This window comes from Eupeodes corollae, chromosome 1, assembly GCF_945859685.1.
Source record: "Eupeodes corollae chromosome 1, idEupCoro1.1, whole genome shotgun sequence".
NCBI classification, from domain to species: domain Eukaryota; kingdom Metazoa; phylum Arthropoda; class Insecta; order Diptera; family Syrphidae; genus Eupeodes; species Eupeodes corollae.
The window spans coordinates 289,495,591-289,512,451 of record NC_079147.1 but is presented as its reverse complement, the minus strand read 5'-3'; the positions used below and the strand labels follow the sequence as shown (position 1 = coordinate 289,512,451).

At 30.2% G+C, this 16,861-nt stretch overlaps 1 protein-coding gene across 1 annotated transcript in view; it reads right to left on the bottom strand.

The window, feature by feature from the left end:
• Positions 1 to 12,943, bottom strand: part of LOC129951294 (E3 SUMO-protein ligase ZBED1-like) — a 34,222-nt gene extending 21,279 nt beyond the window's left edge. Inside the window, exons 1-2 of the mRNA XM_056063383.1 lie at positions 12,503 to 12,943; positions 12,242 to 12,457 (exon numbers count right to left, since the gene is read on the bottom strand). Of these exons, the coding sequence (XP_055919358.1) occupies positions 12,242 to 12,457; positions 12,503 to 12,943 (657 nt within the window). The remainder of the gene's footprint in view (positions 1 to 12,241; positions 12,458 to 12,502) is intronic.
• Positions 12,944 to 16,861: the final 3,918 nt, after the last annotated feature.

Genomic DNA, 16,861 nt, shown 5'->3' with positions numbered 1-16,861 from the left:
CAAACTATTTCATTATTGCAAAATAATTCAGCTGAAAACTATTTTAACAAAACACGAAACAGTATAAACTTTTAAGCGAGACAAATCCACATACGAAAAGGGAAGTTATCAGTGTTCGTTGGATCCCAGCCAATTTTAACTTCCTATTTTAAGTTATAGTAATGGATTTGATTTGTAAAATTGAAAATGTTGCCATTTCTCGCCGTTTCAAGGTCCGTAGAGTCAGAAATTTTAGAAATATAAAATGATTTCATGTTCAGAACAATTTGTGCAATGAAAAAAAAACGTTTTTAACATCTGCATAATTTTGAGAAAAATCGAACTAACTTTTTAATTTAAATTTACTTTCGACCCAAATAGTTTTCCAAAAATCTAAAAAATATTGTCTTCAAAATATTGTTTTCGATATTCACTAGTTTTTTTTTATACAAATCCAACATCAAATTTTTTCATTAAAAAATAAAATCTACAAAAAATAGTACGCAAATTTGGTAAAAATTGATGTTTGGTTCTTTATTTCTCTTAAATTAATTGCATTTATCCAATTTATAAAGATTTAAGAAATGCTACTAAAATTGATAAAAATTTGTTTTCGACTAAAAAATTTCTCAAATACATTACTTATGCATTCAATACTATTTTTATGACAAGCACTTTCCCCTCTGCTTGGAAGCAAACCAAGGTTATTCCTATACCTAAAAATCGTGATGCAGATGATTTTCGACCCATAGCCATATTACCATTTCTTTCTAAAGTTTTAGAAAGACTAATGAATCATCAAATCCGCACTTTTATAAACAGAAATAAATTGCTATGTATCAACCAATCAGGTTTCAGGCCTAAACATAGTTGTACTACTGCGTTAATTGACGTAACAGAAAATATAAGAAGTGTTTTGGATGATGGAAAAATAACTGTACTTACACTTTTGGATTTCTCTAAGGCTTTTGATACCGTCAATTGCCATATACTTTGTAAAAAGCTTAAGGATCAATTTCATTTCTCAAATCCTTCAGTAAAACTGATTCTTTCCTACTTGACCAGTAGATCTCAAGCAGTTTTTGCAAACAACTCTATGTCAGGTTTTCTTCCTCTGCAGAGAGGTGTCCCTCAGGGCTCTATTTTGGGCCCTTTGCTGTTCTCCATGTATATCAATGATCTACCATCTTGCCCATTGAGTTCATCTGTACACATGTATGCAGATGATGTTCAATTGTATAATAGTTTTCCACTTGGTATGCTCGAGAACGGTGTGCATGAAGTTAATGAGGATTTGAAAGAAATCGTTATCTGTTCCCGTAAAAATGATCTTTGTTTGAATCCTAAGAAATCAAAGTGCTTAGTAATTTCCAGGACTGCAATTGACACTTCATATTTCCCTGACATCTATTTAAATAATACAGTTATTGAATTTGTTGATACTGCGAAAAACCTTGGTCTCACGTTTAATAAAACGCTCAGTTGGAATAACCATATAAGAATTTCGATAGGGAAAGTTTATGGAAGTCTTCGAATGCTTTGGGCATCTCATCATATAACCCCATTAAAAACCCGACTAATATTGGCTAAAACCCTGATAATACCACAAATGCTTTACTGTTGTGAGATTTTTAGCAATTGTGATAATGAACACAAACGGAAACTTAATGTTGCCTACAATAGTACTGCGCGTTATGTTTTTGGTTTAAGAAGATATGATCACATCTCTAATTTCTCTAAATCAATTTATGGTATTACCCTAGATAATTTATTTAAACTTAGAACACTAACCTTATTTCACAATATTCTGCAAACCCATCAGCCGGAATACCTTTACAATAAAATTAACCATACACGATCTGTAAGATCTTGCAATCTCATACCAATACGCTGTTCATTTTTAGTATCTGAACGCCAATTTTATGTGTATGCCACTCGATTATGGAATTCCCTCCCTCAATCTTTAAAAATAATAAGCAGCTCGACCCTGTTTTGTAGGATGCTCAAAGAATTTTTCTCCTAATTATCTTGTGGATGTTGATGGTGATGATGACAATCAAATATATTTTTTCTTTTGTTTTGAATAAAATTTTCTTTTTAAGTTAACTCATTTTTGTTTATATAAATAAATTTCGTTTATATATTTTTTTTTTTGTAATTTTTAAAATTTTCAATTTATATTTAACATTAAGTGAGCGAATGAATTAGCTTTTTCAATTTTCTATTGTATTCTAAAACCACATTAGAAAAGCACAATTAATGTACAAATAGTATTATTATACTGATGTTTTACTCTAATTTATAAGGTATTGTATCTTACTGAGTAAATTTATGCAAATAAAATAAATGAAATGAAAAAAAAATTTATTTAAAAAAACTTGATTCTTAAACGAAACTATTTCTTTATATGACAAATATTGTTGGTAATTTTAAAATTTCTACGAATAATTCAACTAACAACTTTTTTAACCCAACCCTACAAATTTTAAGGCAAGACAAATCAATAGACGGGATGGGAAGTTATCAGTGTGGGTCGCATTCCAGCTTCTTTTTTTTAATTTGAATCATTATAAAATCCATACTACAAGATATTGTAAAATATTATTTTTATTTCTAACCTCTTAGTTTTTATATTATTGTTAAAGAATCTGTGTACTTAATTAAGCTTTATGTGTGAGAAAAAAGCTTTTAATCCTGAAACAGGGCAAAATATAAATACATTTTTTAATTTAGTTGGTTCAAAAGCAATCTTTTGAAAAAAAAACAGTCGTTATGAGTTATGTCAAGTTTTTTCGGTTTATCATCCTTTTTTAAAGTTTTTTATTGCTTCATTTTAAAGTTATTTTTTGTAATGATCTAAAGCCCAAAGCTAAAATTATCTGTTTTTCCTCGGATGTCATATCCAGTTATCCAATTTGTATGTTGACCTTAATTTTAATTTCTTGTTTAATGGTGAAACAACAAAAATTTAACCTGTTTTTTACTAACAAATATTTGAAAACTTTACAAATGTATTTAATAAAAACTGTCTAAGGTTCAGTGTTCTACTCGTACTTATTAAAACAATTTCGTAAGTCAACTTCGAATCATTTTTTGTAAGGTAAAGTTGTTTTTTGCAATCCTAACTAATAACTAAAGAAGTGACTTAACTTGTTAGGTCTTTTTTAAAACTGTGGCTTTATTTCTTAAATTATGAAATGCTTATAAAACATATTTTAATATTAAGAATTCCAAGCTCGTCTTAGTTCAAACTTAGCTTATGGTCACAGAAATTAGCTATTCAAAATTTCAAAACTAAATATTTCTTAAAATTTGCCTTCAAATAGAAATAATGTTGTTTTTTAGATTATTTTAAAGGAGTAGGTATTTTATGTTTGTATAATCAGAATAAAAGTTTATTTTAAAACAACTGCTCTTCTTCTGAAGGAAATTGAAAACTAGGTTAATAAAATAAAATTGAACTACAAAATCGCAATATTTGAAAGTAAAATAAATTATTCAAAATAATTAACTTCAAGTACTTTTAGAAATCCTATTAGACATTAATTTATCTAATTATGTGATAAAAAAAGTATTATTAATCAACTCAAGTTTTAATTTAAAAAAAAAATCTCCACATGCCTTTCTGAACAAAAAAAAAAGTCATTTGTATTTAAGCTGCTAAATATCACATTATTTCAATTTATTAACTGACAAATCCAATTTCAAATGTTTTTATGACGTAATAATCCACCAAACCCATAAAAAAACCAGAAATAAAATCAATTTAACCACCCTCATCATTATTATATACAAAAAAGGCTTAAGTAAGGTACCTACCTAGTTATGCCTAATAAATATACCTACTCTCATAAAATTATCAGCCACCTCATAAAAATTATAATGCCTCACAACCCTGTTAGGAATTCCATCATAAAAAGCGTACTAAAATAAACAAATTAAGTGATTAACCGCAAAACGAACAAATCCCACGAAAACATCAGCCTCTTAAATAGGAAGCAAGGTATACCTTCCTAAAAAGGAAATCACAGCACCGAACGTGTGCTACATAAAAAACCAATTATTATCCATAATATCCTTAATCCCAAGTGCTTTCAATCCACCATTCATTGTTTGGCTTATATAAGAAGTGGGGGTGAGTTCGACCGGCAAAGTGTAATGTGTTTAGGACCACAATAATAATTGAATAAAACAAATATAATCACACAAAATCACACAACCGCATTAAGTATCACACTGTCTTAACATATTTTCATTCGCATAACCAAAAAACCCTTTGCTTTCTTAATTTCTAAAAACACTTAAATCGAAACAATATAAAGAGTTTCTTCTTAAACAAAAAATAAGGACGAAAAAACGAAAGGCTGCTATTATGATCTAATAACACAGAAACATAAATTCACACACTGTTATGTTTTTGTTTTCGAATCTTATTTTCTTCTATTTTTGTTTTGTTATGAAAAATAAAAAAAAAATAATCCTTCCGTTGCGAATTTTCACCTTCATCTGTTGTCGTAGATTTGTTAACAATATCGAAAAACTTCTCTCATCATACATAAAATATCCTTTTCTACGCTAACCCACCATCATACTCATAGATATAATATCAAATCCAGGAGGAGGATACAAAAGCTTTTCGAGCACTTTCGTGCACTTTCCTTCTGAAATTAAGAAAAAATAAAAAAGGAGTAAAATAAATGCAAAAACAAAAAAATAAATACAAAAAGTAGGAAGTGCAACACATTCTACATTGACCCATTCATAGATATCCTTATAGGCTTATAGTTTCAAAAGGAACAACCAACAATAACAACAAAAGAGGATTACAAAAATATATTTTCTTATAAAGGAGAGCCTATGCGCTTTCTCACATCCAACGCAGGCGCTCTCATTTTCCAAATTATTATAACCCCCTTTCTATGCTGGCTGATGATGTGCATTTGAGTCTTAGTGTGTCCTGCCCAAAATATCCTGCGGTAGGTGGTGCGGTAGATTTCTGATCCAACAACAACACCCTAAAGCTTCCTTCCATATAATATCGCACTAATTATTATTATTTTCGAGCAACTCTCAACGATTCCAAAAAAGAGAGGACATTATTATTTGCACGTGGACGTGGCGCGGTATAGCAAGTTCCCTTTCCGGTTACACAAATACCCATACACAATTTGACATTTTGTTTGAGTCCTTCCTCTCAACGCTCAACGAAAGAGAATGTAAAATGGAAGAATTGAGAAAATACGCCAAAATAAAAGCTCAAAATCAATGACGTCACCGTTGGTCATAGTCCTCTTTCAACCTTTATTCTACCTAACTCTCGGCATCTGAGTTTGAGAACACACAGCAAAAAGGACGAATTGAGATGAAAAATAAAACAACAACAACTAAAGGACTCCACTATATTCGTATATGAGTTGAGTTGAGTCACACATAAAACACATTTTGAAGCACTTGGTTTCAGTACTGTGGCAAAAGCCGCTGAATCAAGTTTTCCGTGTTTGTAATTCTGTAGAGTATTTTTTACGAATTTTCGTCGTGAGAAATTTTCAAATTACCGAAAAAAAATTCAAAACATTTTCCATATTTCAAAAAAATCCAAAAAATAATTTTCTTGATTCAAAAATTTTTAAATAAAAAATATAAAAAATTTCCTTTCGTCGTCGTTGAAACGAGTTCGAACCGAAAATAACTGAATTTTTGAAGAAAAAAAAATCCTTCAATATCGAAGATCCTTAAATCTTCTTAACGAAGTTCTTGTGATTGTACGAACAAAAAATCGTGTTTTGACAAGTTAAAAAAAAAAACGAAAAATCAAATATTAAATGTCCTGATCATACTCAAAACCCTTTAAACTCCCTTTGCAACTCTATAATATCCAACTGCTTATAAAATAACTCAAATAAATGTAGATTACGTATTAAAAACTACAAAATTTAATTTACAATTTAGGTGTTCGATTTATTTGATATTAAATAAAAACAAAAATTTAAAGTAGTATTTATCTTAAAATTAAAATTAACAAAATAAAAAAAAAACGACCTTATAGAATAAAAAATAAGTAGATATAAATAAAATTTAACCTGTTGTTATTCATCGATTTATTTGCTGACGTTTTAAAGCACACTCGAGACACAACAACAACAAAACAAAAGTCAACCGTCAGTCTGGTCCTTTAACTTTGTACATTTAACCAAAACCTACATTACACTAAAAGGACACACGTATATAAATTTTTATAAAGAAGTGAAATTCAGTTTTTATATCCTTTCGCACGCGAAGCTCATGTACTGTCTGTTAATTCCTTACCTATACCTACCTGTCCTACCTATAAAGTCGCTTTATTAAAGCTTCTGACACATTTAATTCGTTGAAACGCACATAAATTGACTCGTCGTCGTCGTCACCGTCGTCCTTCATAAAACGTACGTAAAACCGGTGTAAATAGAAAAACAATCAGTTGTTGTAAAAATAAAAATAAAAAAAAAGTAAAAACAACTAACAGAAGGATAAAAACGTGAATTGTCCTGGGAGATCAAAAAATTATTATTGTAACGAAACGAAACGTAACGCGAGTGTTACACATTTATCATCATATCCTTTATACACGCGATTTTTTTTTCGTTTATTGTGTTGTTGGTTGTTGAAAAAATTTCAACATTTATGAGAATTTAAATAAAAATTTAATCCTCCAGCGACCTCAATTTAGAAAGACACAACAAAAAAAAGAAGTTAAATAAGGACAAACAACAAAATATTCAAATAAATATCTATACATACCCCCATCTCATCACTATAAGGGCATAAAGCATGAGTGTGTGTTTTGTGTGTTGGTAAAAACAAAAAGGATACAAAAAATAAACCAAATAAAGTTGACAGTTTTTTGTGTTATTGTTGTTGTTGTTGTTCTTTCCTATCATCCACGCGACTGACTGTGACTATTCAAAACCCCAGTCGCTCGTCGTCGGGACCTGGGACTAAGACCTGAGACCTTTTCTCTTCCTCCTTGCTGTCGCTCCTTATAATATTTCAAAACGTCACAGCATCAGAGTGGAACATCTTCCGAAAACCGTCGTCGTCGTTGTCGTCCTTACTTTTTGGTTGACATAAAAAATATACAAGAACACAAAAATAAAAAAAAAAATATCCTTCTTCTGCCTATTTTGGGAATTTACACAGAAATTTAATAAATTCCTCATTGTCGTCTCTGTACTTCTTCTCTTGACTTGTCTCGTGTCGTTGTTTTTTTTTTTTGTCTCGTTTGTAACGGTTTCTCCCCTTTATCACACTACTTCCGCTTTTGGTGGAGTCCTTATACAGATTTTTGCAAAGTCATTACATAAATCTATTTACATAGAAGATACTCTTCTTCTTTCCTAGAAAATTACTGTTATATATGTAAATAAATTTACATCTACGTCGACCTACCTTTCTACTCGAAGCCAGTTAACTAGAAAAACACGATGGAGAAAAATTACTTGTTTTTTGTGTTGAACATCCTTGCGTGCGTATGAAATAAAAAATAATAATAATAATAAACAAGGATCTTTACTACAATCAGCTGCTCGACAGCGTGTGGAGATTCAAGGATACTCGCAATTTTTGTTATTGTGTATTTTATTGTTTATTGCTTTATTTTGTATAAAACGCCGGTTGGAAAACTCGAATAAGGCCTTAAGTGTGACGCGTTAAATCGATTTTGTATTAAAAAAAAAAATTAAACAAAATATATAAAATTCAGGATTTTGAAGTGCCTCCTTTGAAATCTTCAAAAAGTAGTTTTAAAATTAATACACAAATAATTATAACTACTTATGCAAGGATATATCAAAAAATAAATTACAAAAAATTTAAATCTAGTCTTATTCAATAAAGTGCATTAAAAAAATTAAAATAAAAAATTAAAATATATAAAATATTTATATAATTTGTGTTTTGGTGTTTTTTTGTTTTATTTTTTTAAATATTTTGCTAAAAGTGAAATAAAATAAAAAATATAAAAATAAAATCTATTGAAAGTGAAAAGAAAATCAAAATTTAAATTTAAAAAAATAAGTATATTGAAAAAATATATAAAAAAGAAAATTCAAGTGCCATATTTTTTAAGGTAAATAGTGTGTGTTTGTGTCACAATAACCTACAAGGATTATGTTTTAAAGAGCAGACTCATCTTTAAGTTTTTTGTTTATGTAAGTCATGTTGAACATAGTTTAAATAATTGTTGTTTTATTCTAAGGATTTTTGTATATAAGAAAAATGTTGTATAAGAAATGATTTCAGTGTATTCGGTGGTATCATCACTTTCCTCTCATTGCAAATGAGCCACAGTTAGGAGCTTTGCCGTCTACACCCCTCCCCCCCTAACACCCCTCATTCTTTTCAATTTAATTCTTTTTCTTTCGAAGGGAAGAAAATACCAAAACCATGAGATGATGAATATGATAATAATATTATAATATTTAAATATATCCTCGTGAGAAGTGTGTAAGGAAAAGACAAAAAAGGATAATGTGAAAGAAGAAAAAATTGCGTGCAGCATATTGTTTGTTATTTTTTCTTATTTCTTTTTATTTTTTTAAAGACGTTTTCACTCTTCATCCCTTGTTCTTTTTTTTTAGATTTTCATTTTCGACTTAAAATAAAATAAAAAAACAAGGAATTATAATTTCCAACCCATTAATGGCCACCCCCCTAAAAAATTCTGACGCGCCTCGCGAAAATGCAAGTTTTTGAGCCTAGAAAAACACACAAATACACCTTTATACTATCTCACACAATCAACTGCATACAATATATGTGTATGAATATAAAATTTCGTTCTCTTTCACTTAGCACAGCAAATACAGAATGATGATGGAAATGAAGGTGTGCTTTTTTGGGGGTTGGGGATGATTTTCCAAAAAAAGAAGAAATGCATAAAAAAAAACATTCACACACAACTACATAATATATTAAAGAAAACGCAGATAAGAGCGAGAGAAAGAGCGAGAGTGATACTGTAGAGTAAAAAACGGAAAACGGATAACACGATAACTTGTTGATTCAGTTTTCGATGTATTCGTGTTTTCTAAGGGAAAATACCTTAGTTAGGGGTGTTTGAATTTCCTTCTTTTCGTTTCATTGCTTGTTTTTTTTTTTTTTTTTGAAAAATTGTATGTACCTTAAGTATGGGGGTATATATGTATGTATATTTTCACTGCACGAGTTGATTTGCTGAAAATTAAAGTATCTACAGGTAAAGTTCAAAATTTAAGTTGAAAAAAGAAAAAAAACTCAAATCTGTAAAATAAAGAAAAGCAAACAAATAGACCTAATGAACTATTTAGCTCAAACTGTTTTAATTTTTTTTTTTTGAGATTCTGCACTGTTTTCTATTTAATCCAACCCTATAATGGTTGGGGGTGAGATTTTCTCTGTTTAGATGTATTTTTTTTTAGGCTCGCTAACTTGCAGTTCATCCACCTTTCTTCTGTGGAATGTATATATGTATGTACAGAACACAGCCATTATCTTGCCTTTTTTATATAGAGTGATAATGTTATTTTATTTTATTTTTTTTCGTCCTTTTTTGTATATGTATGTACATATTATTATTTGCTTCTTCATGTTACGCATCAGCACAAAAGGAGATGAAGATGATGATTATGATGATGATAATGACGGTGCTGACGATGATTAAAGGAGTAATGTGTGTGAGGGGGTGGTTTGTTTGGCTTAAGGGGCCATAAAAGGTATGGGGGTTTTGTTATCGTTTTGATACGTGGAACATTATGATGTCTGGCGGTTAAAGTGGTTTACTCTCTGTTTTGACCTTGAGATTAACCTTTGTTTATTTATGTTTCATTTTATTTTATGTTGTTTTTTTTTTCTTTTTTTATTTGTATTTTCTTGTGCGTTGCTATTTTGGGATTGAATGTGTGGGATATAATTTGTTTAGATTTTGTAAGAGTTTTTGAGTAGGTGTGTGTGTTTTTGTTTTGGATAATTTCAAGGGAATAAAGAAAATATTTTATTTTTTTTCGAAAAAAGTTTCTGGGATATTATTTGATGACTCGCAAGGCTTTTTTCAAGATAATTCATCTTTGAACTTGGAACAATCAGAGTTGCCAAATATATTTGCATAAGGGTGGTTTGTGTTTGAATTTGTAGTCCTCTTATTTTAGGTAACAGCTAGAATTGAGTTTGAGGCAGAAGAAAATTACTTAGTATCTAAATCGTGTTAGCATAAAAATGATTGTGTTTATTATTAGTTGAACTTCTTAACCTTCTATAAATGCGTCTAAAAAAAAATTAACAGGGAAAAACTGGGGGGAATTACTAAGATCAAATTTATAAAATTTATGCTAATATGGGTTGCAGATTTAATGTAGATTTTTCAAAAATGAAAGAATTTCTTTACAATTAGTCTCTTAATAAAATAATTAACGAATAATTTCAGTTCCTTACTCCTGTTTTTTCACATACTTTCATACGTACAAAAAGACTGGACTGGAATGGACAAGAACAAGAGAAATATGAAAAAAAAGAGGCTGGGATGCGACCTACACTGATAACTTCCCAACCCGTCTGTCGATTTGTCTTGCTTAAAAGTTTGTCTATATTTACTCGTATCAATTTTTACCAAATTTGTGTACTATTTTTTGTAGATTTTATTTTTTATGAAAAAACGGACTGTTGTATATTTATATAAAAAGTTTTAGTATTTATTTTTGTAGGTTTTTATTTTTTCGATTTTGAGAAAATCGTATTGACAGTTGTTTTATAAAAAATAAAAACCTAAAAAAAAAAATAATAAAATTTGGTAAAAATTGAATATCGATTCAAATATCTTTTAAAAAACTTGAAATTCAGGCTTCAAACTTATTTAATCTTATAAGAAATATTGTTTTCAACATTCTGAAAAATGTTGAGAAAAATCGAATTGACAGTTTTTTTACAAATAAATTAAAAATTAACAAAAGTTGGTTAAACATGATTTTTGACTCAAATATCTTTTCAAAAATTTGAAATATGGGCTTCAAACTAATTTTTACTCATAAGAAATATTGTTTTGAACATTAGGACAAATTTTTAAAAAAAATCGAATTGACAGTTTTCTTACAAAAAATAAAAACCTAAAATAAAATGTATAAATGTTAAAAATTGATTTTCGACACAAATATATTTTCAAAAATTTGAGTAATTGCTTCTAACTAATTTTTGCTTATAAAAAATATCGATTTCAACATTAATACAAATTTTGAAAAATTCGAATTGACAGTTTTTTTACTAAAAATAAAAACCTAAAAAAATTTAACAAAAGTTAGTAAAAATTGATTTTCGACTCAAATATCTTTTCAAAAATTTAAAATATAGGCTTAAAACTAATTTTATCTCATAAGAAACATTTTTTTTAATATTCGATAAAATTTTGAAAAAAAAACGAAACTAAAACAAAAAAATACTAAAACTTGGTACAAAATTTACTTTCGACTATAAATAGCTTTTCAAAAATTAAAACTATTGGCTTCAAACTTATTTTATTTCACAGAAAATATTGTTTTCGATATTCAGTAATTTTTATATAAAAATCCAACAGTCCCTTTTTTCATAAAAAATAAAATCTACACAATATAGTACCCAAATTTGGTAAAAATTGATACGAGTACATATAGACAAACTTTTAAGCAAGACAAATCGACAGACGGGGTGGGAAGTTATCAGTGTGGGTCGCATCCCAACCTATTTTTGATTTGGGATTTGTTCAACTTAATACAACCTTAAAGATTTCTTAAGAAATCTATTAAAGAAAGAAATGTTTCTGGACATTTTTTATTTGTTTAATGTATTTACATGTTGGGGTGGCGGTTGTGGACAAATTTTATTAAATCTTTCATATTTGTCTACAGGAAAGACTTTAAATCAACACCAGCTGATAAACTAAGGCTTCCCCTAAATTGTCCCTAAACATAAACTTGATAAGACATCAAGTTTTAAGGTTCTCCATAATTCAATCAACAAGCTTTATCTGTCCATATGCCCCCCACCAAGGGATGGATAAAGACACGGACCAAAATTAATGGGGCGGAAGTAGACAGCTACAAAAATAACCGATAAATAATTAAAAACTAACAGAAGATAGTTTTTGAACCCAACAGGAAATTTGAAAAATGATTGAGAACGTTAGGTTCCGGGCATGTTGGTTTCTATCAATAAAACTTTCATCTGGGCTCTCTGGAAAAACGAAACTATTTCCTCCCCCGGCACATTTTTTCATAAATCTTACTAAAAGCTCACAAGATTCGACCATTTTCTTTATGACTACTCCCACAAAGAACTTAGGAACCTTTTTTCCGTACATTTTTACAAGAACATAGTCACTTTCATCTATTACTTCTTGCGGACTAATTTCCAATGGGTCAATTTCTGCCACTGACATATCCCGATCTTGGTCGAAATCAATATAGCTTACTTCCTGCTCGTCATCTTCGGATGATGATGGCTCAACCAAAATTTTTAATTTTTTTACTGTTCTGTTTTGTTTTACTTTTTCCTTAAGCAGCCCTTTTCTCTCCTTCTCAGCTCTTTCTTCTAGTATTCGATCCTTTTCTGGAGTGCTGGTCAAAACTGAAGAACATTTTTTCTTTCGGCCCCTTCTTGTTGGACTCCTTTTCAATGCTTTTGGGTACGGCCGCGCTTGTTCTGGTGTTATTGGTGGGCAGTTTGTATCTTCTGGTTCAGCCCTCTTATTTTCACTTGTAGGTGGTACTTCTTCTGCAATATTGGTTCCATTTTCGATTAAGATGTCAGTGACAGATGCTGGTAGAAATTCGTCATCGCTGAAAATATTTTCGTTTAGTGGAAAGCATCCAGATTGTTTGAATCCAGATAAAATATTTTTCCGAGAAAAGGCTTCTTGGAATGGTTCGCAAGAAATTCCGGCAATATCAGAAATAGAAATCACTTTCCCGGATGTTATGCTGACCATGTGCTAAAGGTGGCTCTTAAGCGTGATTGGAAAAGCCCGAAAACTGCAACACCAAGAGTTTGTAGCCTATGGGTGGTATGAGCTGGAAAGGTTAGCAAAACGAGTCCTTTTTGACGACAGTACATCACTAAGCACCGGTTTTTTTTTAGAAGCATGAGTGTATTTTTTTATGTGCTGAGCTACTTTGAAAAATGATTCGCTGTTCATCCAACCATTTTGAACTGCTAAGCCGAGACTATCCTTAGGTGATCCTACCAAAAAGCTTTCTTTGAAAAACACCGTTGGAAATATATAGACAGGGGGGATAGCATTCCCATCTGCTTTCACGATTCCCACGAATGTTACTTGTTCCCCACGCACTCCACTCACTGCCTGGCCGACTTGCTTGCAACCGGTTCTTGCAACAATTCTTGGCGCTCGCAAGACCGTGCTTATGCCAGATTCATCAACATTAACTATTTGTTCTGCGGTAAAATTCCACTTTGTTTGCACTTCTTTTAAATTTTTGAAGAAGCTTTTTACATTTGTTTCATTGAAACTCATATTTCTGGCTATGGAAGTATTTTCCGGCTTACGCAAGGAAAGTGTTGGATGCCGCTTCATGAATGCCTGCATCTAATCAACTACAGCAAGCTTATTGTCTTGCCAGGGTGCTGGAGTTTGCCTTTCAAGTTTTGTTGCATAGTCAAAATAGAGTCGACGAATTTGATGAAAGATTAGACCTATTGAAGTCTTGAGCAGTGAAGAATATATTCTTCTAATAATCCCTCCTCTTCGTTTTGTAAATACTTGATTGTTTGTGTATTTTGATGTATATTTATAAGATGCTGACTTGATTTCAATACACAGAGGGTCAGACTTTTGGATTCGTTTATGCAACATAGATTTGCTAAGCCCATATCGCTCCGCGACTTTGCGTATTGATCCATTACTATTTTTTAGATCTGCAATGGCTGGAGTAATGTTATTTTCATCAATTGCAGCCCTATTTGTTGTCGTCTTCCGATTTGTAACCATTATTAGTCTGAAACAAATAAGATGTCTTCTTATTTCAAGATATTAAAAAAACATAGACTGGGGTGGATGTGGACACTGTCCCAATCGACCCCATATAGTGTGTCCACATTCACCCCACAAGCATTTTTTGTAAAGTAATACATTTATTTCTTAGAAAACCCTCTCTTTTAAAAAAACAATGATCACCAATGTTATCAAGACACTTCGATAATGTAAAAAACCACTTACCTGTATTTATTTCTGCTTTGTTCTTAAAAAATATCTGCGAATTTCTGAGGGAGAATAATCTTACTTTTAGAGTGAAAATCACGAATGAACCTGTAACAATTTTTACACAAGACTGACAGATTTGAAAACCTTAAGGTTCCTTCACAATTGAAAAAGACAATGGATGGCATCATTGCCATATTCAAATTTTCAACGAGTGGACTTGAAATGCCGATGTCCACATCCACTCCTTCATCTCTCTATATAAAATTTCCTTAAAATGTTTAACAAATTAACAATAATTGAAATTTGTGACACTTGTTTTTGTTTAAATTCTACATTTATTTTTCTTAACTTATAATGTGGTTAATGTAAATTTTATACAAGTATCAATTTTTGAATAAGTTGGATAACTACGTTCTAAAATAAAAATCTCACAAAATTTCAATATTTGTTTAAAGAAACTGCTTTCAAAACGGACTTAGAAATATTTAAAGTAAAAACAGAATGATTTTAAGACTAAGCAAAGAAAAATAGTTACATTTAAAACATAACAATTATTGAAGTTAGTTTTGAATTCAGTTCAATTCAATACAATATTTCACAAAAACGTATTTTTGAATATGTATGGTTTTTACATTTTAAACACAAATTCTTATTCTTTTTAATGTAAAAAAATACAAAACTGGAAAAGCCTTAACAGTTTTCAAAAGCAATTTGAAAGTGAAAATCAATGTTCGAACCCAACCTTCCACAGCGACCATAATTTTGTATTCCTCATAATCACTTTAAACATCACAGAGCTCGTTTAAGCTTGTTTCGCATACTTCGGGAAAATGTATAGTCGAAATATTAATATGAAACATTGAAGGCTTAAACAAATTTATGTTGACATTTTCCCCTGTTGGCTCTTGTACAACCTGCATACAAACGAACCATAATATCCTAACATATCAAGTTAGGGTAAAAAGAGTGAAGGGAAGGAAAGGGTTTGGTTTGGTTTATACCAAAGTATAACATAACAAGTTCCATATATGTAGATCTACATAATACCCATTATACTAAACACTATGCACATATTGTTATAGCATGTCAAAATTTTGCCAAAGAATATGTATTAGTTTTACCGGATATCCTGTTTATAGACACATATATTTTATAGTACATATAAATTGAAAATATAACAACAACAACATGTGTCTAATATAATGTTCAACAGGCGGAAATGATTGTGCACACCTTGTGCACGCATATTACAATGAAATTTTGCGATAATCATAAATGATGATTTTGAATTTATCTATGTTTCCTTATACATCCTATAAAACAGCTCTACAATAGAACAACATTATGTTTTTGGTTCTCTCTCTTATTTGAATTTTGCAATAATTGTACTTCGGGGAATATATTTTATAGTTATAGTAGTTTGTCATTGAAAGGTTGACCCAAACCTCTATGCACTGATCCAACAGACTTAATGACACACCTTTTCATAGAGGAAATGACATCAGTTTTCTAATTTCAGACTAATGTATATCTATATGTAAAGTATGGCTAACCATAACTCATGTCAATGTGATGATGGTGTTGGTTGTCAATTAAAGAATTGATTTTTTTTTCAGTGTGAAGTGACGAATACATTTCCATATGTAAATTACTTTTTGAAAGGACTGTTTCAGTGGAACGATGAAGGAGTAAAGATGGTAATATTGTAATCAAGCAGAATGTCACCTCTTTTTTTAATTTACAATACAAGTCTTAAAATATGAATTTATATTTGAATATTGTCTTAGATTTCTGTTTCTGAAATGAGTACATTTTTATTATCGATATGAAAATTGTTCAAAAAATTAAGTATTTGGCTATATGAAAAAAAAACTAGATCCACAACTAAGACTTGTAGTAATATTTATTTTCATTAAACCTAATTTGTACTTAAAAAACCTTGAAAAGTATACAATCCTTAAATTGAAGTTAAAACTAAAGGGTTTCAAATACGAGGTTTAACTTTTTATGTTTTGAAACGATACAAAGCATTACATTTATTTACAAATTCACTGCAAAAATGGTGAACGTTTTGCAGTCACAATTTTTAAGTCGCCATCAAGCACTTTCTCAAGCGAGATTACTGAAAGAATTGATTGAAGCTGTTTTGACAAGTTAGTGGTGTCAAAAGGCGTTAGGTTTTGTCGCCCAAGTCCATGACACACAGATCCTAAAATGACATAAGGCCCAAAATCAGTCAAAAGGCTCAAAAAGTTCAAAAAATAGGAAAAAAAAGTAAATCGAATGTGGTAAATAATTTTTAAGTAAGTAAGTAAGTTAGCTCAAATTGTTAATTTGGACAAAAGAATTTTTAATTTTTGATTAATGAAATGTTTTTTGGACATCGTTTCTATTGTCTTATCTTATCATGGGCTTTGAGATGCCCATAAATAGTAAAGCATGTATATAAGACATGCATGTTATTCAAATTATTTTGGGAGCTATGACATTTTTATTTCGGCGATATGGTTTTTTGGCCAAAACACCTAGCCAAGCCGTGTCAAATATGTGAACACGTTTTCATTGGTAAATTATTTTCAGTGATAAGCTACTTTAATTAGTAGAATTGTCGCATTTGGGGCTAGGTAAATTTAGGTTAATGTGGCAGTCAATGATTGAAACGGACACACTATGGCTCATTGTGATACC